At 41.8% G+C, this 26,049-nt stretch overlaps 1 protein-coding gene across 1 annotated transcript in view; it reads right to left on the bottom strand.

The window, feature by feature from the left end:
- The window catches only part of ablim2 (actin binding LIM protein family, member 2), a 187,976-nt gene that overhangs the window by 47,037 nt on the left and 114,890 nt on the right, over positions 1 to 26,049 (bottom strand). The window contains exons 9-14 of the mRNA XM_050067006.1: positions 17,496 to 17,537; positions 15,523 to 15,600; positions 11,951 to 12,094; positions 9,546 to 9,578; positions 8,724 to 8,841; positions 3,937 to 4,218 (exon numbers count right to left, since the gene is read on the bottom strand). Coding sequence (XP_049922963.1) covers positions 3,937 to 4,218; positions 8,724 to 8,841; positions 9,546 to 9,578; positions 11,951 to 12,094; positions 15,523 to 15,600; positions 17,496 to 17,537 — 697 coding nt within the window. The remainder of the gene's footprint in view (positions 1 to 3,936; positions 4,219 to 8,723; positions 8,842 to 9,545; positions 9,579 to 11,950; positions 12,095 to 15,522; positions 15,601 to 17,495; positions 17,538 to 26,049) is intronic.

Below are 26,049 nucleotides of genomic sequence, written 5' to 3' on the forward strand. Positions count from 1 at the left end.
ATTTAGTCACTTGTTAGCATCTGTCTTTTTTAAGACAACTAGAAGCTAAAAAGTTCACGAGTATTTACTGTTTACTGTTGTACAACAAGACATTAAAGTCCCTTCAGCTTGTGTAAACCACAGACCTTATTTCAGGCATCTAACCAAAAACCCATTCAAAAAACCCACTGACTTTGAGACAAGGGAACCAGGAGTGCAAAAATGCCAGCTCATTTCTGGGTTTTAGGACTCACTCCTGGGGCACTCCATAGGTTGGGTGGGAGTGGAGGTGGATTGATCAAACAAACTCCAAGGTCTCCAGGGTTAAAGTCAGATTTTGTTGGACCCAACCACCACCCCTCCCACCTGCCCTACTCAGACTTTTGTCCCCTTAGCTTGTGCTGTTGTCCCGCTGCATTTCCCTGTGATGCTGTCGAGCTCCATTAAAGAATTACAGCGACCAGCTGCGTTTCATGCCGACGTGAAATGCTGGCTTTTTTCATTGGTGTCTGACACCCGAGGTCACTGACCAAGCACCAGTATTTGACATCTTCGAAGTGAGACCAGCTTGACCTCATAATTTGAGGTGTAGGTTAACCGACAAAGAGGCAGTATTTGATGCTGAGAACAGATTGGGAGGACACCTAAAATGAATGGAACAATGACAGTTCAACTACCTAGTTTAGGATAAACTTAACTGGGTTGTGTTCAAAAATTTTGAATTTTTAAAACATGTTTTTCAGGGGCGTCGGTGGATTAGTGGTAGAGCAGGCACCCCATGTACAAGGCTGTTGCCGCAGCGGCCTGGGTTCGACTCCAGCCTGTGGCCCTTTGCTGCATGTCACTCCCTCTCTCTCTCCCCCTTTCACACTTATCTGTCCTATCCATTAAAGGCTAAAAATGCCCAAAAAAATATTTTAAAAAAACAAATAAACATGTTTTTCAGGTGAAAGCCCTTATTCAAATGTTTGAGAAGAAAATAGAACAAGTGATAACTATTCTTGTGACAGCCACAGTGACTAAACTTTTTTTTTCAAATCATTTTTTTTAGACTGTTTTTTTTTAAAAGACTATAATGAATTTACTTACAAAAATAAAGTTGATATTTTCCTCTTAACTGTGTCATGGTGTATTTTAATTACTCTTATTTGCTAAAAAATTTAGCGATGACATTTGTAAACTGCTAGCATACAATACACACAGGGCCAGATCTACTAAGATCCCAATTTGCGTGTACTAATTTTCCTGCGCAATCTAGAATTCTGCATGTGGGGCTGAACCACGGTTTGCGGGTGATTTACTAAGAGTGATTGCATAAATGACAAGAGGTGCAAATGTGTTGGAGACACCCTATTTAAATGAGGGTTTTGCTGTTGCTGCCGTTTGCAGCATGGCGAGTTTGGAAAGAAAGCGCAAAGTGAAATTCGACCCTATGGAATTAGAGGTGTTGGTAGATGAGGCCAATAAACACTTAAATGAGCTACAGCAAAAAAACCTGATTGTCTCACAAAGGAACGCTATATGGGAAGAAATCTGTGACCAACAGCCAGGGACGCTATATGGGAAGAAATCTGTGACCAACAGCCAGGGACCGGAGAGGGAGGAGAGGTGCGCACGGCAGGCAAGTTCCACCTGCGTAAAAGGAAACACAAATAATACACTCAACTGTCACGTGTCAAGTTTTCTTATATTGGCTGTGAATATTCATTTTGTGTAAAATAGGCTATACGATAAAGAACTGTTTAGTTTTGTTTTTTTGCTACGTTAAATGTTAGAGCTATAGCCTAATATATTTTGTGATTGAAACAATGTGTCTTTAATATGATGTTGCGTGGCTTAACATAATTAGACGTTAATGAGACTGAGTATTTCGTTTGATAATAATGTTTGGAATCTAGAAAGTGATTTGAATCATCTTTTTTTTCAATAAATGTTGATTTGCTTAACTTTGCAATGATCTGCAGTTTATTGGGTCACACTAGCACTCGTATTCTAATCTACAGCATTATGTTTAACACTAGAACCACCACGATGGTCTGTTTGGGTCTTTATAATGCAAATAACTCTGTTTAGATAAAACCTACAAGCTTCTCTTCCTATGACTTTTCCTAAAAATGTGTCTTGTATGTTTTCTGAAGCCTTTAAGTTACAAAAATGAAACACACTAGACTTCTGAGCATTTATACCTCCAACCGCTGCTGAAAATTATACATTTTGATACATACAGATAGGCTGCTATACATATTGCAAAACTCTGTAAAAGTACACCAAAGCATATATTTTCGTTTCCAAATATTTATTTGAAAACAAAACCATTCATATGGTCAATAAAAAAACATTTTGTTAATAATAAAAAACGAATGTAATCTCAACAGTGACCGCGCCAGCCGGCTCATTCATTCATTCGTTCTCCTCTGGCATGGCATTCTGCTCCAGCCGTGTTGCTTGCTTCACACAAGGGTGAAACATACGTTCTCTGCATCCTCTTTCATCGTTTCGATGTCTCCTTCTTGCAACAGTAACTGCAGCCATGTGTGCGCAATTACGCATACAAACTGTTTGCACCTCCCTTTGACACGTGTTAAATATAGACGCAGTTTCTATTTGCAAAATTGCTTTCAGGTTTGATAAATCACTTTGCGTGTGCTAAATTAATATATTTACATTTTGTCCTCCCAGCACACGCACAATTGCGTGTAAACGCCCCATATTATTCATTGCAGCAAACGTACTAACTGGATGCAGACGCGCTATTTTGCACCTTTGAAAGACGCAACCCTTTGTGCGCACTGTTAGTAAATCAGTTTGTACATTTTTTTGCGTGTGCAATGAGTTCGCACACATTTTTATACATGCAAACCTTTAGTAGATCTGGCCCACAGTCTCTAATGATGCTGCCAAGCCTCCAGTAAAACATTCTGACTGATCCCTGATCTTATCTACTTGGTTTGCAGTGAAAACTTTGCCAGTGCTTTGGTCAAGGGAATTTTTTCCAGGCAGTGTATTTGCTGATAATGTACTTGTGAACAGTCAAAACAACAGACTTTACCAAACATTCTCATCACCCTGCCTGCAAACCTCAATGTGTATTTTTATCAGTCATCAAATACAAAGCCTGCATTCTCCTACAGATTCATATCAAGGACAACAGCAGGTTACCACCAAAAGGAAAAGTCTGACAACAAACAAGAGTTCATTCAGAAAAAAATGGGTAGATAAAATGTCAAATGCAGGCAAACACTTAGGTCAACAATTTGAACAGGCAAGCACAAAATCGAACCCTAACCTTTGTCCTAATGCCAAATGTATCAGGGTCAAGTTAAACCATGCACAACAACAACCACGTCCACAGACACAACTGAACAGGGCAAGCAATATGAGAACTCTGAGTGGTCCTACCAATGTATCTTGATGCACCCCATGAAACCCGACAACAACACAATACCGGACAACAACATCACAAAACCTGCCAACCATTTCACTGGGGGTGGGGAGACACACAGAAGAGAAGGACTACTGGTGTTTTTACCGTTAGGAGGAGGTAAACTGAGATGCAGGGATGTCCTAGGTTTGGGGTCAGGTAGGGGGTCCTGTTTGAACCCTGAGGGGTGAGGGAGATCAGGGAATGGGGAGAAGATGAAGCACTATAAGCCTTTTTTTGCAGCGAATGTAAGGGAAATGTGTACAGTACTGGTTTGTGATGTTGATTTCGGGGATGTGTGGTATCGTGAATAGCATCAGCAGTTTCATGGCTTTGGTTCAAGAATTAAGGAAAATACATCTTCGTGGGTGCTCAAACAGACCCAAATGCGGCACGCACCAAGTCAGGCATTCTGTTTCCCATAATGACTCATTGGTCTATGGTGAACCGCAAGATCCAGAGTGTGAGTTTCCAACACATGGTTAATCTGATGCTTAACCACAGCCCATGCCAAGTGAAATCAGTTCAATTGATACCTCTGAAGTAAGGGATGTAGTTGTGCTGCTGCAGCATGGCCAGGGTGGTGGGGTTTAGTTGATAAGACAAGCCTGCACTGCCACCTACTGGGGTGGGCGAGTACTTGCCACTACCACCACCACCACTCCCTTCAGCCCCAGAAGAGCAGTACACAGGGGACGATGAGTCCCTGGCCCAGGTGGAGGGGTACTTATTGGCACCCATGAGAGTTAAAGGCAAAGGGAAAGAACTGGAGTCGCGGGCCTGGCTGCTGTGTCTACCACCAAGGTATACCTCTGGCCCTGAATGCCCAATCAGATCACAGGAAATATGCTGAGTCAATGGATAAAAACTGTGAATGTATAAGCTCTTTTGCAATTTGGCATGGAAAAACAGGGAACAGTACAAATCCAGGAAAATACATTTGTGGTCCATTTACAAGCACACAGTCAAGCCTTAAATACTGATCTTAAAGATCTGATGCAAATCATAATATTTTGGTTGCATATGAAATGAGGGGCCCATTTTATGTTATTAGGCATGCTCTTCTATCATCATAAGGTAAATTTGAGGAAATATGGCACTGGCATAAGTTCTGAGATGAAGTGACACTGAAATGAATGATTATGAATCAGGACATCCATTTATCAAGCGTCTCAGAGTAGTACATGAGTGTGTGGCACGTATTTGTGACTACTTTTAAGCCTAGCATTTTATTTTCTAAGGGGAGACTTTTTACACATACTTCAATGTTTGTTCAACAAACAATAACCCTTCTGTTTCATTCCTTTAAGGGTCATTCTGACCGATGAAAAGAAATTCCATAATAACGTGAAACCACAATGTTTTCTGAGACGGTTACTGTACTGTGAAAATCTCATACCATTGCAACCCTACCAACAATTCATTCGAATTGGATCACAGACAGTTTGGTCATAAACTTCGGTGTGTTAATACTAGTAGCAGCTAATTAGCCAGGGCCCAGTTGTTCAGAAGTAATCTGATCGGATTTTGGCTATCAAGTTGGATCAAACTCTTAAAAATGAGTTGTTTAAAAGAAAAAAAAAGGATTCTGAAATTGGATTAGATCATGTAATCCAGTCTTGGTGTTGATCTGGATCAAACCTTCAGCTTTTTAATAGGATTGGGATACCTTTGATCCAAAAAATCAAGATCATCCTGATACCAGCAGAAGGCTGGGTTCAGGGTGGGTTTTAGGAACAGAATGTAATAAAACTTTTAAATTGGTCAAATAAATGATAAAATAATAATAATAAATAATAATAATAATAACAATGATAATAATAATGATACATTTCACAATTGATGGGTTACTTTGATAAAGTAGATAAGTAGACATTAGGCTACCTATTAGGCCTTTTAGTAGAGTAAAGTATAAGCAAAACAAAATAAAATAAAATAGCTGTCAGCAGCTGTGGCTCAGGAAGCAGAACGGGTCGTCCACTATTTGCAAAATCAGCGGTTCAATCTCTGGCTACTCCTATCTGCATGTCAAAGTATTCTTGGGCAAATTGTGGGAATGTCTAAAAAACTGAGTAGCAGGTGGTACTTTGTATGGTAGCCTCGGCCACCAGTGTCTAATTGTGTGTGTGATTGGGTGAGTGTGATTCATAGTGTAAAAGTGCTTTGTGTTGTCTGAAGACTATAACTATACAGGGCCATTCACCATTTACCATCTAACAACAAAAATTATTTTAAAGCTACAATCTCAAAGACCCGTGTTTGGTTCTTTTTGGCAGCATGTATGGCGATAAGTGGTAATTGTGGTGTTTGTTGGCAGACTGCCTACATAGTGATATGTAGTCCCATTTAAAGCTCTGGTTATCTGGGTTTGATAATCTTGAAAAGTCTCTATCTGGATCAGGGTGATCCAATCCTATGTTGCTTGAAAAACCGGCACTACAGTATGATGGATCAGCTGATCCTGGATAGCAATATATGGCATTTCAAAATCATTCTGATCCAGGTCAAATTTTTTGAACAACTGGGGCCTGAAATCCCTAGCCTGCAGCAGAGAGGAACAGCTGCTGAGGTCTGGTAAGCTTACTTCTTTCTAACTTCACACTAAAACTTGTGGTCTTCCACCCCAAACAACACTGACTCAAGTGACATTACTTAAAGGGATAGTGCACCCAAAAATGAAAATTCAGCCATTATCTACTCACCCATATGCCGACGGAGGCCCTGGTGAAGTTTTAGAGTCCTCACATCCCTTGCAGAGATCAGCAGGGGGAGCGGCTAGCACACCTAATGGCTGACAGAGCCCCAGACTAACGTCCAAGAACACAAAATTGAAACCACAAAATATCTCCAACATGCTCATCCGTAGTGATACAAGTGTCCTGAAGCCCTGACATAAAAAAGTTGTTTCGAAAAATGTCATTTGAACTCTGTAGCCTGTAGCTCTGACTGCTTCTCTGTGCTCCGCGCTCACGTGTGCGCGCTCAGGGTGATCGGTGATGCACGGTCTCTGAAGAGCAGCAGTCTCATCAGTACTGATGTCCAGATTCTCAAGTGCAGGCATCGCCAATTCCCAGTCTGAGCAGCAAAGACTTTGCTCAGCCGTTGGCATTGCTTTGCATTCGAAACAACTACACCACCAGGTTTCCAGTGCTCGACTCCGGTATTCTGCAGCTGGCTGAGGGTTAGGCTCATGAGCTGCGGCGGCTGCTTCGTCCAGTAGAGTGAGTTCCGCGTCGGTATACTCGGGCTCAAACAAATACGGCTCAACAAAGAAATGCTGTTCCTCCTTAATTTCAAAGTCTTCAGACATTGTTGGGCTGTCCTTTGCTAAAAGACCGTAGTGCAAATTATCTTTTAGCTACTGTGGTTACTGTTGTCTCCCCCTGCGGTGCACGTGTCACGTGATGTAAACACGGGTAAGCAAAGCTCATGCTTTCGCTGGTCTCGCACAAGCGCGCAGACCTGAACGCGGAGCACAGAGAAGCAGTCAGAGCTACAGGCTACAGTGAGGATAAAAACAGAGTTCATATGACGTTTTTCAAAACAACTTTTTATGTCTGGGCTTCAGGACACTTGGATCACTACAGATGAGCATGTTGGAGATATTTTGTGGTTTCAATTCTGTGTTCTTGGACGTTAGTCTGGGGCGCTGTCAGCCGTTAGATGTGCTAGCCGCTTCAACCCCGCCGATCTCCACAAGTGATGTGAGGACTCTAAAACTTCACCTGAGCATTCGTCGGCATATGGGTGAGTAGATAATGGCTGAATTTTCATTTTTGGGTGCACTATCCCTTTAAGGCCAAAGACTTCATGCATCTCCCTCTGGAGACATAAAAGGCTTTATACTATTTTATACAGTAGTATTCCCCAACACCTGGAAACACACTCTGATATGTAAAATCTTTGGACTTCCTTTTAAATAATCATTTTTTAAGCGAAGTGACTCGCCAATTTTCACTGAACAGTCTACTAAGCAAATGACACTCTGGGAATTATAACATTTAAGATATGTATTGATTCTTGCATAATATTCTTGCATACATAATCTAGATAATAATCTAGATATTTGCTTATACAGTATAAATAAAACAGAAGGCACACTATATAATTTGTTGGGCTTATATAGTCTGCTTCCGTAAAATTTTAGCACGCTGTTCAATTTACGGCGTTGCCAACACATAGGAAAACAATACATCAAAATGTGCATAATGGGAATGGTGTGCTATAACTTTTCTCAGTAATTGCCAAGCCATTTTTTATAAAAATTGCAAAACACTGCATTAAATTTCCCATTGAAAGTAATGGGAGATCATTGGGAAACTGACGTGAACAAAGCTGTAAATCACTCCTCTTTAGGGCTGACCAAATCTTCATACTTTGACATAAAAAATGGATTAAAAGTTTAAATAGCTCACAAGACTTGGGACTTAATTGGGCTAAATGGGCATTTTGATAGCTAGTACGGTTTTCACAAAATAGCAGTTTATATTTTATAATGTTTTTTAGATGTTTCAGATTTTGGAATGGGTGTTAATGGGACAGAATGTTTAGAGCTAGAGTGGATGACATCACGGCTAGAGTGGGGAGGAGCTGTAAAACCTTCCCATGCAGTACCTGTAGTATCTGTAGTATGTAGTGCCTGCCATATGTAGTACCTCAGTAGTCAGTGGTGGTAGTAGGCACCCAGTCAAAATGTGTTGCAAAATTTTCTAGTTACGTAATTGTTCTAGTCTTCTAGTCTTCTAGTCCTACACAGTGGTGCAATGTTTGTAGGCTTACATCAGTACAATTTCTAGTAGGGTTTCTGAGACACTTGATAAATTATAATTTTCATCATTTTAATTTTAGCAATGATGGGTAAAAGTTTATAATGCTTGAACATAATGTATTATACAAGACTGAACCCAGCTGGAAAAAGTTGATCAGGAAGTAAAAATAGCAGTCTTTATTTAACTTGACAGCCATGCAGTTTTCAGATCACCCAATGGTTTTTGACAGTGTAACATAAGAGCTGCAGCATTTAATCAAGCTGTAGAGGAGCATGTCAATTAATTTCTGGTTTGGTCACTAGCAGGAAATCTCAAATTACAGGAAGTGGTGAATCATTTGGGATGTTTGTGGCAGATGTTTTCTTCTAAATTAAGTAAGCAACCATTTTTTCCCTACCATCTTGTTTCCTATCCTTCATTAAGAAGAGTAAGAGTTAAGAGTGTGCATGCAAGATCCCTGGGTAATATGATCCTTCTGAAATACAAACTTTAACCTCGGAGGGTTTTCACATAACAGTAATGGGTTGTGAGTCACATGTGTATGAGGCTGATACCTGGTCGGCTGTAATTCTGGGGAGAACGGCATGGGGTGTAACGTCCATAGCCCCCTAGGGAGCTGTTGGAGCTTGGGCTGGAGGGCCTCCACTGGCGGGGTGACTTCTCCCCATCGCCCTGGATGCATAAACATATACGGTAAAACAAAAAAAAAGTCAATGCCAATAAACAAACATTACTTTACAAGGTAAGTATCAGACAGGACTGCAGGCATGACTCCATCTCTGATATATCCTTATAATCAGCCATGTTGTACAAGGCATACAAAGACCTGGAAAAGTACACTGCTAATGCCAAAATGACACAGATGCCAGGGGAAGTTTGCAAATTGTTATGTCCATGAGCAGATCGGGCTGATTCAAAACATGGTTCAGCAAAGATTTTGAAGTCAGTGATCAACAGTCTGCAGTGGGTTTGGAAAACTGACTTTAGATTATCTGTCTAAACTGTTGGCTTGTTTACATCTGTCTGACTACTCATTTTTCTTGCTCCATCAGACTTCACTGTGGTGATATCACCGTGTCGCCACTATCTTAGTGATTACTTTGGTAAGTACAATGTCCTTACTGATAGAAATGATGGCCAAAAGTATTGACATAAAACCCAAGCCATAAGAATCTGGAATTGTTCTTTAGGCACATGAGCATTTCAGCTGCTTTAATTGACACAGCATCTTCTGTGTGGACCATTAAAACACATATCAAACCTTTGAGAGCTCTCCATTCCCCTTAAAAAAACAAACATGATAATAATAGCGCAACACACACGGAGGAAGGCATGTTACACTGACAATCACAGTGAGTCATAGTGCATTATATTACCTCAGTGGGAGTAGGAGAAATAAGCTGGGGGGACTGCAAATAAAGAGGGGGAGAAAGCCAATGATTAGGACAAACTCATATGTGAGGATTTATGAGTTAACCATCTAACCATGAGAGTGATCATTCAATGCCATCGGAAGTATACTCTTCACTTAACACGCTCGGGGCTATGAGACTGTGGCTGCACTGCAAAGGAATGTGTTTGTAAAAGAGAAGTGAGCATGGGGTTGATGAGTGACTGTCAATGGTGTCACTGTCAGAGTGGGGAACAATAATGGAGGGGTAGGAAGGTGAAAAGTGAAAAAAAAATGACAAAAGGAAGTTTACTCATTCAAGTCAGGTTTTCATCTGTGTGAGACAAAAGCAATGAAGCTTGAGAAATATAATTTGATCAATCAAATCCTTTGGCTAAACTTTTGATATCACTCTTGTTTTTACCACATAATCTATACTCAAATTACAATATATGTTGTACATATTCAGATTATATATACAAGTATATCAAAATAGCCAATAGCAGCCAATATTAGTTTGTTAGCCTAGTGCAGATATAATGATATCAGAGTACCATTGTATGATATTTTAAAACAAACTGTCCCTCCAAGAAATGCCAAAGATGGGTTTGAGGTCATTTAGAAACAGTGATTCCATTGCACATGTTGGGTTACAGTTCTTTAAAAACAGATTTAATGGTCCAGTGTGTACAGTTTAGGGGGATATATTGGCAGAAACTGAATAAATATAATGAGTATGTTTTCTTCAGTGCAGAATCACCTGCAAATAAGGGTGCTTTTACAACTCTAGTTGGGTTAATTTGGTCGCACTAGAGGGAAAAAAAAATTGTTGTATTTTAGTTTTGGTTTGGTTCCTGTTCACACTTACTTTTTGCAGATGAAACAAGAGGAGTAAACATAAAGTTCTACCAAATAACAGGTAACTCTTTGATAGGACAGTTTTGGCATTTGTCATCCTGCATCATCTGTGCATCATTAGGATCCAAGGTGATTCTAATTATTCGAGGCTCAATACTGTGGGATCACTGTCACACACATTTTAATGGACTTCATGAATAGACAAAGTACACAGAGTTGGATACAATGATGACAGTTTTAACAGCTTTTTAATCAAGGAAAACGCGCATATGTGTTACTGTGGTTACATGTATGCATTAGCATATATAGGTTATGGGATATACGTGGTCTTTATCAGGATCAATTATGAGACTGCTGACAGATTTCACGATCAGCTGATGGATTTATTATTGGTTACCTGTTGCTAAAACAACACATCTGCTATCATAAAAGCCTGTGGTTGGTTTGTTTTCTTTCACACCACAAACAAACTACACCAGTGTCCATTCAGAAGCGAACCGAGACCCACCTTTTAGAGCGGTCTCGGTTTGGTTATTTGGTCCGCACCAGGGTTCCATTGACAGCTTTCACACAAGCTCAAAGAAACCGTACTAACTGCGCAAATGGACCTAAGTTCATGTTAAGCAAATGAAACAGGTTAGGTGTGAAAGCACTCTAAGAACCATTGTGTTTTTGTTAGCCTACAATGACCCTTTTATATCTAAATAGAGAGCAGGTCCTCATCTATGGAGATCACCATATTACACCGCCATATTTCTACAGTAGCCCAGAACAGACATACCAAACACTGGCTCTAGAAAGGGACATTCATGTTTTTGTAGTTAAAAGCCCCTCTGTGACGAGCAGCATCAGAAAAACACTTGATTTTTTAAAACCTGAAACAGCTCTAATTTTTTTTTTCACCGGTTTAAATCACCTGGTCTGTTTGTTTTGTGGAGGAAGAGACCTCTGCGGATAATTTGTCTCTCGTCAAAACCCTCCTGAATGTCTGGATCTTAAGTTATCAGAGAAAAAAGGTGAGCACATAAGCAGGTGCTAGGCTAATGGTCTGGCTCTGACATGCTAAACAGTGTTGGAGAGACACTGATGATTGTAATGTTTAAATGCTTTATTCAGTGTTTTTATCAGTTTTAATCAGACCTGGTCCATTTGTTTTGAAAAGGAAATGACCTTTGTGGATAATACAGCTCCTGGTAAAATTCTCCACTGAAGGAATTCTAATCAGCAGCTTTAGCTGGCTGAAATCTGTGATACTTATTGTGAGAAGTCACTAAATCTCCCTAAATCTTACACACTGTTCCGTTAAAGGATCCTGATCTAATCATTTGCTTTGAATGCTTTTAATAAGAGTCTCTGTAAAATATACATCAATATACAGAGTGGCTATCAAGTGCTATGGATATAATGCCCTCTAGGGTGCCCTTCCAGAGGGGAAGATGTGATGTAGCACCATGTTGGGTGCCCTACAGAACTTTTTGAGGCGTAAAGTTAGAAAAAGGAACTGAAGGACTGAAAGCTGTGAGGCTGGTCTACCTCTCCATAGTGCCTCTCCTCAGATGGGTAGCTGACGTATGGAGAGTAGGACAGCATGTCAGGCCTGTCTATGTTATAGATGGCCTTGGTCTTTGGAAGGGCTGCAAGGTCCTTGTAGTCCAGCATCTCCTCTCCTAGTTTAGCCTGGTAGCAGAGAAGATAAGATAAGATAAGATACACCTTTATTGATCCCACAATTGAGAAATTCCAGTGTTACAGCAGTCAAGGGTAAAGAGTCAAATTAAAGATTTCAATACTTAAAAACTTAAAAAACTAGGCTTGCAGAAAAAAGTACAAAAAATACAAGAGACAGCAATAAATAATAATAATAATAATAATAATAATGAGCAGTGGATAAAAAGTGAGCAATGGATTAAAGTGAACATATTTAGTGCAAAGTGAATATTAAATGTGCAAATAAACAACAACATGGGGGACAGCAATGCTTATAGAGGTGTCCATAAAGTGTCCATAGTGTCCCTAAAGTGTCCATGGTGCAGTTTACTGTGAGCAGTGCTGGTTATGTAGCCTGACAGCAGCAGGCAGGAAGGACCTGCGATAGCATTCCTTCACACACTTTGGGTGAATCAGTCTATCGCTGAAGGAGCTCTCCAGAGCTTTTATCTCCTCCTGCAGAGGATGGGAGTCATTAGTCCTCAGAGATGACAGCTTGGCTGTCATCCTCCTTTCTCACACCACCTGCACAGAGTCCAGAGAGCATCCTAGGACAGAGCTGGCCTTCTTGATCAGCTTGTCCAGTCTGTTCCTATCTGCAGCCGAGACGCTGCTGCCCCAGCAGACCACTCCATAAAAGATGGCTGATGCCACCACAGTCTCAAAGAAGGTCTTCAGGAGCGCCCCATGCACTCCAAAAGACCTGAGCCGCCTCAGCAGGTAGAGTCTGCTTTGGCCTTTCCTGTACAGTGCTGTTATGTGATTAGTCCAGTCCAGTTTATTGTTAAGATGAACACCCAGATACTTATAAGATGTCACCATCTTAATGTCCTTTCCCTGGATGTTCACCGGTGTTGGGGGAAGGAGTCTGCGCCTGCGGAAATCCACCACCAGCTCTTTGGTTTTGCCCGCGTTGATCTGAAGGTGGTTCCTCAGGCACCAGTCCACAAAGTCCTGGTTCAGTTCTCTGTACTCCCTGTCGTCCCCATCTGTGATGAGGCCGACGATGGCAGAGTCGTCAGAGAACTTCTGCAGATGACAGGTGGGGGTGTCGTATGAAAAGTCTACAGTGTAGAGGGTGAAGAGGAACGGTGCCAGCACTGTCCCCTGCAGGGTCCCCGTACTGCAGACAACCAAGTCCGATACACAATCCTGGGTCCTGACATACTGTGGCCGGTCTGTGAGGTAGTCCAGGATCCAGGATGTGAGGTGATTAGCCACCCCTATGTGCTCCAGTTTGTCCCTCAGAAGCGCAGGCTGTATGGTGTTGAAAGTGCTGGAGAAATCACAGAACATGATTCTCACAGAGCTTCCGGGCTTCTCCAGGTGGGAAAGATTCTCACAGAGCTTCCGGGCTTCTCCAGGTGGGAAAGAGCTCTATGCAGGAGGAAGATGACGGCGGCGTCCGCCCCAATGCCAGGCTGGTAGGCAAACTGCAGCGGGTCCATTGAAGGGCCTACTGCTGGGCGGAGACGAGACAGCACCAGGCGCTCCAGAGTCTTCATGAGGTGTGATGTTAATGCCACCCTGAAGCTGCTGAAGTCCTTGGGGTGCGGAGTCTTGGGCACAGGTACCACGCAGGATGTCTTCCACAGCTGTGGTACTCTCCCCAGCCTCAGGCTCAGGTTGAAGATGGTTTCAACTATCCCGCACTGTTGGTCTGCGCAGAACTTCAGGAGCCTGGAGCTGATGCCTTCTGGACCCGCAGCCTTCCTCGTCTTTATCCTAGTCAGCTGAACTCTCACCTGACAGGTAGTGAAGGACAACCTGGAGCAGGGGGGGCTGTGTGCTTGGGGGNCGTCACTCTGCTGCAGCTGTTCCTCCATCTTCTTTCTATATCCTTCCTTTTTCCGCCTGATATTTCTCCGTAGCTCCTTCTGCACGGCCTTCAGCTCCTCCTTAGTTCCAGAGTTAAAAGCTCTCCGCTTCTCCTTCAGGAGAGCTTTTATATCTGGAGTAATCCAGGGTTTGGTGCTAGAGAAGCAGCGTACAGTCCTGGTGGGTACGGTGCTTTCCACACAGAAGTTAATATAATCCGTAATGCATGATGTCATACCGTCAATGTCTTCTCCATGGGAATCGCTGAGTACCTCCCACACAGTGGTCTCAAAGCAGTCCTTCAGGGCCTCTTCGGCCTCATTAGACCACCTCTTCACAGTGCGGGTGGTTGCTGGTTCCCTCTGCACCAGAGGTCTGTAGACAGGCAGAAGATGAACCAGGTTGTGATCGGCTTTTCCCGGGGGGGCAGGGGGGATGAGTGGTATGCCTCCTTGGTGTTGGCATAAAATAAATCCAGTGTTTTATTGTCTCTGGTGTGGCAGGAAACATACTGGGTGAAGGTGGGCAGGGTGGTGGATGGACAGGCGTGGTTGAAGTCCCCAGAGATCAGAAGGAGGGCCTGAGGTTGCTGTGTTTGCAGCCTACTTGTAACAGAGTGAAGAATGTCATAAGCAGACTCAGCCTTTGCAGACGGAGGGACATACACTGCTACCATAATGACATGAGAAAACTCCCTGGGTAGATAATATGGTCTCATGCCAACAGCCAGCAGCTCAATGTCCCTGCAGCAATGCTGTTCCTTGATAGTGATGTGCCCAGAGTTACACCATCTATCATTCACAAACACAGCCAGCCCTCCTCCTTTCCTCTTACCGCTGTCCGCTGTCCTGTCATATCTGATAAGCTGGAATCCGTCCAGCGCGGCGATCGTGTCCGGTACTTCCGCGTTCAGCCATGTTTCTGTAAACACCAGCACGCTGCTCTGCCGGTACTCCCTCTGATGGCGAGTCAGCGCCGACAGCTCGTCCATCTTGTTGGGGAGCGATCTTACGTTCCCCATGACGACGGATGGGAGGACAGGTTTGTCTCCTCCAGTATCAGCGGTGCACTCCGGCACGACATCCCCGTTTCCTTCTCCGCAGCTCGCCGGGAATGTCGTGCCTCTCCTCGGGCCGCACTGCGGTGTGACGCAGCGCTAACAGCTGGTCCCGGGTGTAGACAATGGAGCCACGGCTGGGCGCCGGATCCCCGCACACGATCGTATCCATAGCAAAAAGGGAGAAAGACCGCTATAAAGGGAGCGGTCTTCGTCTCCATACCAAAGCAAATCATAAGTGCTAGCTAGGCAAACTTTAAAAAAAACTCAAAGTGAGAAAGTTAAAAAGAAAAAGATTGAGAAAAGCTCGGCGGTGAGCAGGAGCTGCTGTAACAGGCGTCCACACTAGAGGCGCCATCTTGATGGCTTGATTTATCATTTATTCATCAAGTACTGGTATTTAATGTGTGCTCTTGAACAAAGATGTATAAAACAATTACTACAGTGTATACAGAATGCTGCAAGAAAAAGCTGAACTATGTGCTGCTGCCCCTGGTAGGGAGCAAAGGTGGTGCAGTCTTACATAGATGACTCTGCTTGGAGAGCCCGAGGCGCTGGATGCTGGCACTGAAGTAATGCTCTCAGATGAAGTCCGGGTCACCTGAAACACACACGCACATACACAATTACTTTTAAATATATAACACACAAGTTAAGGGAAGTGACACAGAAAGATATTAGATATATTCAAAGTTCATCTATTTAGGGTCATGCTTTGTGTGAAGAGATATCTGGTTGTGATTTTCAATTCAAATCTGCCTTTTCCTTTAAGCAACCACATTAAACACCCTTTAGTGCTGGATGTTAAGTAATTCATTAGTTGTTTTCTTCATGAAGTAATCTCTTCATTATTATTTTCAATTAACCAATTAGACTTTTTTCTGCAAAATACCAAAGAATAGTACACTAGAATTATCGCTTAGTGGTGCCTCTGAACCCATCAAGTTGCAGTTACAGTTTACATCCAAGTCTACGTAGTCAGCACATTATCAAGATGGGCACCCAAGATTTGTGTCACCATGTTTGCCCTGCTGTTCCTGAGAGAAGGAGAACATTATGATGTCACAGTGAAGTTGACCTTTGTGACATAAAATGTCATCACTTCATTCTTTTATCCTATTAGACAACTGTGTAAAATGCTGTCATAATTAGCATATAAATACCTCAGTCATGGCCAAACACATATTATATAAGTCACAGTGACCTTTAACCACCAAATTCTTATCAGTTCATTATTCACCAGTCCAAGTGGACATTTGTGTCAAATTTGAGAAAATTCTCTGAGGGGCCTCTTGAGATATCACAATCAGAAAATAGGATGGATGCAAGGTCACAGTGACCTTTGACCATCAAAGTCTAATCAGTTAATCCTTGGGTCTAAGTAGATGTGCCAAATTTGATAAAATTCTCTTACTCAGTTGTTGAGATATTGCATTAAGGAGAATGTGATGGACGAGGTCACAGTAACCTTGACTTCTGACCACCAAATTCTGATCAGATCATATCTGACTCAAAGTGGATGTTTACGCCAACTTTGAAGAAATTCCCTCAAGGTGTTCTTGAAAATTGCGTTCACAATAATGGGATGCATGCAAGGTGACAGTGACCATGACTTTTGAAATTTGACTGCCAAAATCTAATCAGGTTATACTTGAGTCCGGGGGATATTTGTGCAAGATTTGAAAAAAAATCCTTCAAAGCATTCTTGAGACATCACATTCATGGGAATGACACAGATGAGGTTACAGCGAGTCAAAGTGGACATGTGTGCCAAATTTAAAGAAATTCACTAAAGGCGTTCTTGAGATATTGTGTTTACAAGAATGGGACAGACAGACGGACAACCTGAAAACATAATGCCACAGCCATCACTGGCGCAGAGAGAATGTGATTGAATGCATTTTAAAAATGGTATTTCTTTAAACTAAACCCTAAATATAAACTACTGATATTTTTTGTCAGTGTTGGTACATTTTGTTTACCAGAGAGCAAACTTTGATTTCATTATTTTCAAGCAGCACATACGTATCACACAGTGGTGCTATTAGTGAGGCTGTGTCAGACATGGGCAATCAGCACCAATCAGTTATTGTTTAAGCACACAAGTTGAGGACAGAGTGGACTTTTCCCTTTAGAACAAAACACTGATAGTTTGATATACTGCATAATCATCAGTGGCATCCTCTGTGTCTGTCAAGTTGTGTGAGTGTTCCCTTCTTCAGATACAGATGATACATTCTGCAAGTACTGATACACATCACTCATCTCTACTTGCTCATTAAAGCATCCCTGTACATGCACAGACTAATTATCAGCATGTTGCAGCATCATCAGTCATTGACCAATCAGTATACAAGGTGGCCTGTAGGTGTGGCTGCCATTCAACATGAAGCAAATATAGTAGTATGGTGTCAACACTTCAGATCAACCCATGCAGCAGATGGTTGTGGGTTGAGTGGGGTTCGGGTGGGTGCAGGGACGTACAGGAGCACCAACCTGTTGCTCAGGGACATCATTGAGCTGTATCCGAACCTGCTTCTGGGAAGGAGAGGGGTTATGATGAGGACTGATGATGGAGGAAGGGCAGATACTGGATGTGAGGCTGCAAGGCTTCTGATGCAACGGTACCACATTGGTCATTTGTCCTGACCTGTCAAGTAAACCCCTACTCCTCTTCATGGTGATTGGTTAGTGGGATCCTCCTTGTAGGTACTGATTTGTCTTGAGGCTGACAAGTTGAACTTGTCATAATTACAAGAACAAATTTGTTGACTTAATTGTTGATATGCCCAGTGTGCCTAAATTATTTGTGCATATCTGTGCCTTGCCTCTGTGTTTTGTTGTTTTGTATGTCATATATGTTATATGTCATGTCCACACGCAAATGAATTGCCCCATTGGGGACAAAAATACAATAAAGTTCTAAGTTCAGGTAGAGGACAGGTACAATAGTGTCTGTATAAATGTGTCTCACTTAGAAGTTTTTAATTTCTAAGTTGTCCAGATATGATAAAAACTGTCAAAAGATTTATAAAAGGTTTGGAAACTTCCTAAAACGTTTTGTTGGTATAAAACAGTATGTTACTTTCTTATGCACCATAGGAATTGCAAAACAGTATAGACCAAATCACAATATTAGTTTACAGTAACTTCCAGCTAAATTAACCAACATTACCAATAGGTCTAAATGAGCATTCATTAATATGATTTACTGCAAGGTGGCTACTCTGCAGTGTGCTATTTATAATTATTTGGTACTTTAACCTTGCAGCGTTGGCAGTGGAAGCAAATGAATCTGTCCACACACTGTTAAATCCTCTATTTTCCTCCAGGAATTTTCCTTGTTTGGATTTGGAATCCATCGCTAGCCTTGCTAGAGAGACTCCAGGCTAGCCACCGCTACTGAAGGTCAGCAAAATTTAGAGTAAAAGGCTTCAGGTTGTAGACGTATGATGCACATTTAAGTTGATGGAATGTTAAAACATTTATAATTCGATTAATAGGCTACACATTTTACAATTGTAGAATGAAATAATGACTTTAGGCCTACAGTACTGAAAAGGCACTAGTAAACGTTATAAATGATCTTAGAATGGAAAGATCTTAGTTCTTGTCCTTCTTGACTTAAGTGCAGCTTTCGACACCATTGATCACAGCATCCTTCAAAAACGGCTCCATACCCATCTGAACATTTCAGGTACAGTTCTAGCCTGGTCCAAATCTTATCTAACAGGAAGAGAAGAGACTATGTTGTGTCCCTGAGTGAGTCACTGTCTTCAAAATTGAGGTCAATTGTGGTGTCTTCCAGGGGTCCGTTCTTGGACCCACTCTTTTTAATCTTTACATGTTGCCACTGGGAAATATCATTAGAAAGCATAAGATTGGAGCCTGATTTTGATTGTTTTCCTTTTTATAACTAAATGAGGTTTTTTTTGTGCGCTCTCAGATCTGAAACAAAAAATGGACCCATATAGACTGAATCACAATGTTTGTTTACACTATATTCCGGGTAGAAAATCCCTTATGTTAGGTACATAAAATCAAATAGCACTGAGCAGACACTATCTCAGGTAGTTAGTTTTTAACCACCTAAAAATGGCCCACCAAAAAAAAAAGCTGTTATATCAATGCCAAGCAGATCACTGAAGTTTATGGTCTATTGTAGCTGGTTATAGTGTACATTTAAACTGATCTAAATTTTTAAGGGGGCTAAAATACATGTTGTTGCGGCCCTGTCCACAGCAGTAGATTGTTTAGCTTCCATGCCAGTCGATTTGGTTGATCAAAGACACTAGCAAAGCAACGCAGTATATAAAATAAGTTCAGCAGAAACACCAGAAAGGTCGAACCTCTGTGTTTGACTCAACGTTTTCTCATAGAATGGTTCGCATGACATCCCACGAAAAATGCATGCACTACAGTTCATATGATATCCTATGAATTTACGCCTCACAAATGACGTTACGTCTTTAACATACAGTTAGGTAATTAATGTAAAGTTACTGTGGTCAGGTTTAGGAAAAGAAACATGGTGAGGACATCCCGTTAAAATCAACTGCCACTTGTCAACTTGGAAAAGACTGTTGTTAGCCTGATGTCACATTGATTTGGTCTATACTCTAGATAAGAACATAATATTGTAAATGGTAACGATGTAGTGTTGAATATGGACAGAGCATGGGGTTCATGACTGTCTCCATATCAGGATTTACTGAACCACAGATGATTTATCATTTGTTAAAATCTAAACTGGACATGAAAAGGTTCTTTGTTCTTCAAACAAAAGACAGCCATTTGGGACTCATCTCCTCAGGATCATTGTCACACCTAAGTGAGAGGCCATTTTTCAGACTTGATTGGACAGTACTTTCACAGTAACACGTGACTGTGTGATGTCATCAGCTAAACTGTAGGAGAAGTAAGGCTCTCTTCACTCTCTGCTCTTCCTCCTGAGCTGCTGACCAGCTCAGACACTCTTGCCCCTGAAGGGGCACTTGGGCACACAGACTCTTACTGCTTTCTTGCTGATTCTTTCTCCTGGACCATGACCTGCATGTTCACAACAGGAGAAGAACCTGAAGACCAGAGAAGTTAGTGTGCCAAACACAAGGTTTGCAACTAACTTTCCAGCAACAAGGAGAACCAAGTTGAGTTAGCAACTAACTCTGCAAGGACCCCGGCGACTCGCTTCCTCGAATCTGCACCTTCAGAACAAGGACACAGCAAAGACTGCCTCTGGAATCACAGCTCTTTCCAGCCTTCATCTGCCAGCTAGCAAAAGCAGCATGCAGCAAAGCAACTCTACCCTCCATCCATTCAAGGATTGGTAACGTAACAACTGGGCATAGCATTATTACAGTTATACAGGCTAAGCAAGACTGTTTAACTTTGTCAATTGTGATTTAATGCTGTTATTTGAGTTACTGTTGTGATTGTTTGTAGTTAGGTTATTGGTTAGTTCGCTTGGCCAAAGCTAAGTGACGTTAGTTTGCTAATTCTTTTCACAGACAGAGTCTTGCATGCAACTAAACATCCTCTGTACTAACCCAGACCCTTTGCAACACAAACCGCATACACATACTCACTCACACACACCCAAAGAGGCAACTCAAAGTTCCTGCTTCTTTTCTTTGTCTTTGTCCTAACCATAGGCAGACCTCCCCCGATCTAAAGCCAGCTTTGATTCGGCCATCTTGTAGTTCTCTGTTGTCAGCCATTTTTTACGTATGCCAAGCTGCCCTTTGTTTCACACACCAACCTTTTGTCGCTCCCTCTCTCTCATACACACACCCACACACACATATACACTCCCATGCTTGTATATAGTTAGTTAGTTAGGATTTGTGTGTTTTGTTTGCTTTGCTTTCTTTGTGAATAAATGTATTTGTAATCATACCTACTGTCAGTTTAATATTGCACAAGAATGAATGAATAGTCAACCTCTGCTTTGTCAAGAACTCCAAAATCATTCAGGCTTTACTATTTACTTTACTAATTTTGGTTATGGTTATCAATTTAATTATTAATCAAAATTCAAAATTGATAGTTTAGTGAATTTTATGAGACTGACATCATAACCGGCTATTATTTTTCCCTTTTAGGGAATGGTGCCCCACGAGGTGATTTAATGTAAATTAAATCACATTATTCAACATAATTCATAATTATTATTAATAATTATTAAATATTTCCGATAGCCATTTTCATACTTAAATTGGAGATGTGTTACAAGGTCAGGCCGCCTTGGTGAGGCTTAGATCCCAACAATGGTGCCACCTTAGTGAGGCATAGATCCCAACATTAGATATCCATGAGATTTGCTTTGTACACACTAAGACATTTTAGACAAATAGCAGGCATTAACCATTGGCTGTTTACTGATCAAAGTTAGAAGACAAAGCCGGATGACTTCCGGTTTGATGAGGTAGAGTGCAGACGTGCAGGCGGAGAGCTCCGGCCAAAGTTTTCACTTACTTTTCAAGTCTACCAACTTTTCAGTGTTTTTCGTCGGGCTGACTCGCGTATTACTGAAAGTTTATGTGGGAAACAGTACTGCGATGTAATGAGCAGCTCAATGCCTAAACAACAACCGACAACAACAACTTGAGCAGCGAGCATCTCGGCTAAGCTAGCTAGCATGGCCGCCGCTGCTTCCGAGCCGGGTGGCAGTGGAGCCGACAGCGGGGGCCACTCCGACCCAGTCACCAAGATCGACCTGGAGGCTCTACTCAACAAACAGCGAGATAGCTTCAAAGCTGACATGGCTATCCTGATACAACAGTCAACTGAATACCTGAAGCAGTCGGTTGATTCATTAGGACAGCAGGCGACATCATTTAACAACCGGCTCACTAAAACTGAAGTTTTAGCGGGTGAAAATTTCAGAAAACTCACCGAGATGGAAGCTGTTGTCAAGTCCTTACAGTCCCAAGCCACGGTGCTCCTGGAACGAGTGGATGACCTCGAGAACCGGTCGAGGCACTCTAACTTGAGGATTATCAACATACCCGAAGGGAGCGAGAAGGACCAAGACCCGACCAAGTTTGTTGCCAACCTGCTAATGACGGTGACCGGCCCCAGTGTTTTCAGCAGCCCCCCGGAGATAGAGAGAGCTCACCGCTCCCTCGGCCTCAGACCAGGAGATACCGGTGCGGGGAAACCGAGGACCTTTATCATCAAATTTCTCCATTTCCAAGAAAAAGAAAAAGTCCTCAGATGGGCCAGACAACACAAGCTGGACTACCGCGGCTCCGAGCTGAGAGTGTATCCAGACATCAGCACTGTCCTGACCAAAAAACGGGCTGCATTCAACGCCGTTAAAAACTCTCTTTACCTGAAAGGAATTAAATTCCACCTTCTGCACCCGGCCCGTCTCCAGGTCTCGTTCCGGAATGAGAACTTTTACTTTGACTCTCCACAAAAAGCTCAGGATTTCTACAATGAGCGTATCGCTGCCACCGGCTAGTGGAAGCTGACTTTGACTTTGTTATTGAGGACGCCGGCTATATCCAGACTAAGTGCGCGTTAAAGTTTATGGACATTTATAAACGGACAGTTATGGAAAAGATGCGCCAGAAAGACATTGGACATTAATGCATATCCAAACTCGCATACATGCAAACAACCTGGTGTGGCACTAATGTGAGGTATGGATATGTCAGCCAGCTCTCGCATTGCAATTTATTTTTATTTATTTATTTATTTATTTATTTATTTTATTTTACTTAAAGTTATTATTAACTTTCCTATTGTAAGTTAATGTAACATTTTTATTTTCTTATTTTTTCTTGTTCGATACGGACAATAGGTAGTTACCAGGGGCTACTTATGTTATTCTTTGTAACTCAGGTACTGATATGGGTGAGTTGTCGCCCCCTGCTATTCCCTTTTATTTTGCGCCTACTGTGCATTGTAGACACATTTGCAGATATAGGAGCCCTGTCTGCTCGGTGAGTGATTAGTTCACAGATCTATGTCATATGGAAGTAACAGAGTTTATGGAGTCCCGCTGCTAGTTCTTGTTCTTAGGACAAGCTTAGGGAGGTTTAGGTGTGTTTATCTGTCACCTGTTTGAGGGGTTTTGTTTTGGGGAATTGGGGTGGTAGGTCCTACAGATTTGCTTTTATTTTTATTATTGTTTGTGTGTTTTTAATGCTACTTCCTTCTACAAGACATTATGTCATCTCACCATATACTTACAAGGTTGATTATGGCTAATACAACAAAAAACGGGTTGTCTTGTTTGAGATTTGTCTCTTGGAATGTTAAAGGGATCAACGGCCCAGTTAAAAGGGGTAGAATATTTTCCCATTTAAAGCATCTTAAAACAGAAATTGCTTTCTTACAGGAGACACATTTGATCACTAAGGATCACCATAGGTTAAAGGCTCCATGGGTTGACCAAGCTTTTCACTCCAATTTTAGTAGTAAAGCAAGGGGTACAGCGATTTTAATACATAAAAAAATACAGTTCAGCCCAACAAATGTCATAGCTGACCACCAAGGCCGTTTTGTTATAGTCTCAGGTTCCCTTAATAATGTATCTGTTGTTCTTGTCAATCTCTATGCACCCAACTGGGATGACAAAGCATTTATTGGGAAAGTAATCTCAGTTTTACCAGATCTAATTTCCCACCATTTAATCTTAGGGGGTGACCTTAACTGTGCAATAGACCCTTTGTTAGACAAATCCTGTCCAAAGCAGGGTCCTCCTTCTAAAATGGCTAAAGCAATTTCATCATTCATGGATCAAATAGGAGGTGTGGACCCATGGCGCTTTCTTTATCCTGATAAAAAAATATTTTCCTTTTACTCTCAGGTCCATAAAACATTTTCAAGAACTGATTACTGTTACATTGATAATTATTTTCTTCCTGCTGTCGATAATATACAGTAGAATACTCAACGATAGTGGTATCTGACCATGCTCCACTGCTACTCAACCTTTTGTTTACACTCTTACAAAAAACACGCCCCCCGTGGAGGTTGAAATGCACATTGCTGAACGATGATGGATTCTGCAAAACAATTTCAAAAGTAACTGATGATTTTCTCTTAACTGACAAATCTAATTTCATATCCCCATCTCTACTTTGGGAGACTTTAAAGGTGGTAGTCCGTGGAGAGATTATATCTTATTCTGCGAGACTAAATAAATTGGGGCGGCAGTAGCTCAGTCCATAGGGACTTGGGTTGGGAACCGGAGGGTCGCCTGTTCAAGTCCCCGTCCGGACCAAAATATGGAGCATGGACTGGTAGCTGGAGAGGTGCCAGTTCACCTCCTGGGCACTGCCGAGGTGCCCCTGAGCAAGGCACCGAACCCCCCAACTGCTCAGAGCGCCTGTCATGGGCAGCCCACTCTGACATCTCTCCACTTAGTGCATGTATAGGTCCAGTTTGTGCATGTGTGTTCGGACCTGTGTGTAATTGACAACAGAGTGAAAAATTGAATTTCCCCTCGGGGATTAATAAAGTATATAAAATAAATAAATAAATAAATAAACTTAAAAAACAAGAACAGCTCATGGAAAGCATAACAGAATTGGACAGAAAGTTATCAGTATCTCCATCCCCTGAATTAGAAAAGGAGAGACAAAACCTTCAAATGAACTACAACTTACTGTCAACACAAGAAACTGAAAAAGTACTCTTACGACCGCATGGATTTCTTTATGCGCACGGTGAGAAGGCAGGACGTCTTCTGTCATGCCAAATTAAAAGCCATTCAGTATCCCAGCAAATTAAACAGATTAGAACCCCCTCAGATGAACTTACTGTAATGCCATCTGTCATTAATGAAACCTTTAAAACATTTTACTCTGAATTATATACTTCACAATCCCCAACCGACAAAACCAATACGGTGAGTTTCCTGGATAACCTGAAATTTCCACCCATATCTTCTACTCAGAAGAGCGAAATGGATCAACCTTTAGAAATGGGTGAAATCACAGATTCAATTAAACTAATGCAAAGTGGCAGGGCCCCTGGTCCAGACGGCTATCCTATAGAGTTTTTCAAAAAATTTGCTGATAAATTAACCCCTCTCCTTTTAAACATGTTCAATGACTCTCTGGACCAGGGAGCCCTGCCTCAAACTCTCACCGAGGCGTCAATAACCTTATTACTAAAACCGGGTAAAGAAGATTCTGATTGTGGTTCTTACCATCCAATTTCTCTTTAAAATGCTGATTACAAGATTTTAGCTAAAATACTGGCCTTGCGACTTGAATCGGTTATGCCAAGCATAATTTCACTCGACCAAACCGGGTTTATGAAAAACCGACACTCTTTCTCCAACATCCGTCGCCTCCTCGACATTCTTTTTTCTCCAGCATCCAGGGAGACACCAGAAGTGGTGGTCTCCCAGGATGCGGAGAAAGCATTCGATAGGGTGGAGTGGAGTTATCTGTTGGAGGTCTTGGAGAGGTTCTGCATTGGGTCTAAGTATATATCTTGGATTGCACTTTTATACTCTTCCCCTAAAGCGTCTGTAAGCACTAATGGGATGAAATCCCAATATTTCACACTTAGCAGAGGAACTCGCCAAGGGTGCCCTTTGAGCCCGTTGTTGTTCGCCGTGGCAATCGAACCTTTATCTATTGCACTTAAATTGGCCAGTTTTAGTAAAGGAATCCACAGATGCGGTTTGGAACATACACTTTCCTTATATGCGGATGATTTATTATTGTTTATTTCTGATCCGATAACAACCATCCCTAAGACAATTGAATTGTTAAACAACTTTGGAACATTTTCAGGTTATAAATGGAATTTTTCAAAAAGTGAATGCTTTCCTGTAAATAATTTAGCCCTTGTGATCCCTGATGTGTTTCTTCCATTTAAAATGTCTAAAAACAGCTTTAAGTAATTAGGTGTGCATATCTGCCGTAAGCTATCAGATCTCTTCAAGAACAACTTTCCACTGCTAATCGACAAGCTTAAATTAGATCTGGAAAGGTGGAACAATTTGCATCTAACTATAGCAGGCAGGGTAAATTGCATCAAAATGAATGTGCTTCCACGCTTTCTGCATCTTTTTCAATGTTTG

Source organism: Epinephelus moara, chromosome 17 (assembly GCF_006386435.1).
Source record: "Epinephelus moara isolate mb chromosome 17, YSFRI_EMoa_1.0, whole genome shotgun sequence".
Classification (NCBI taxonomy): Eukaryota; Metazoa; Chordata; class Actinopteri; order Perciformes; family Serranidae; genus Epinephelus; species Epinephelus moara.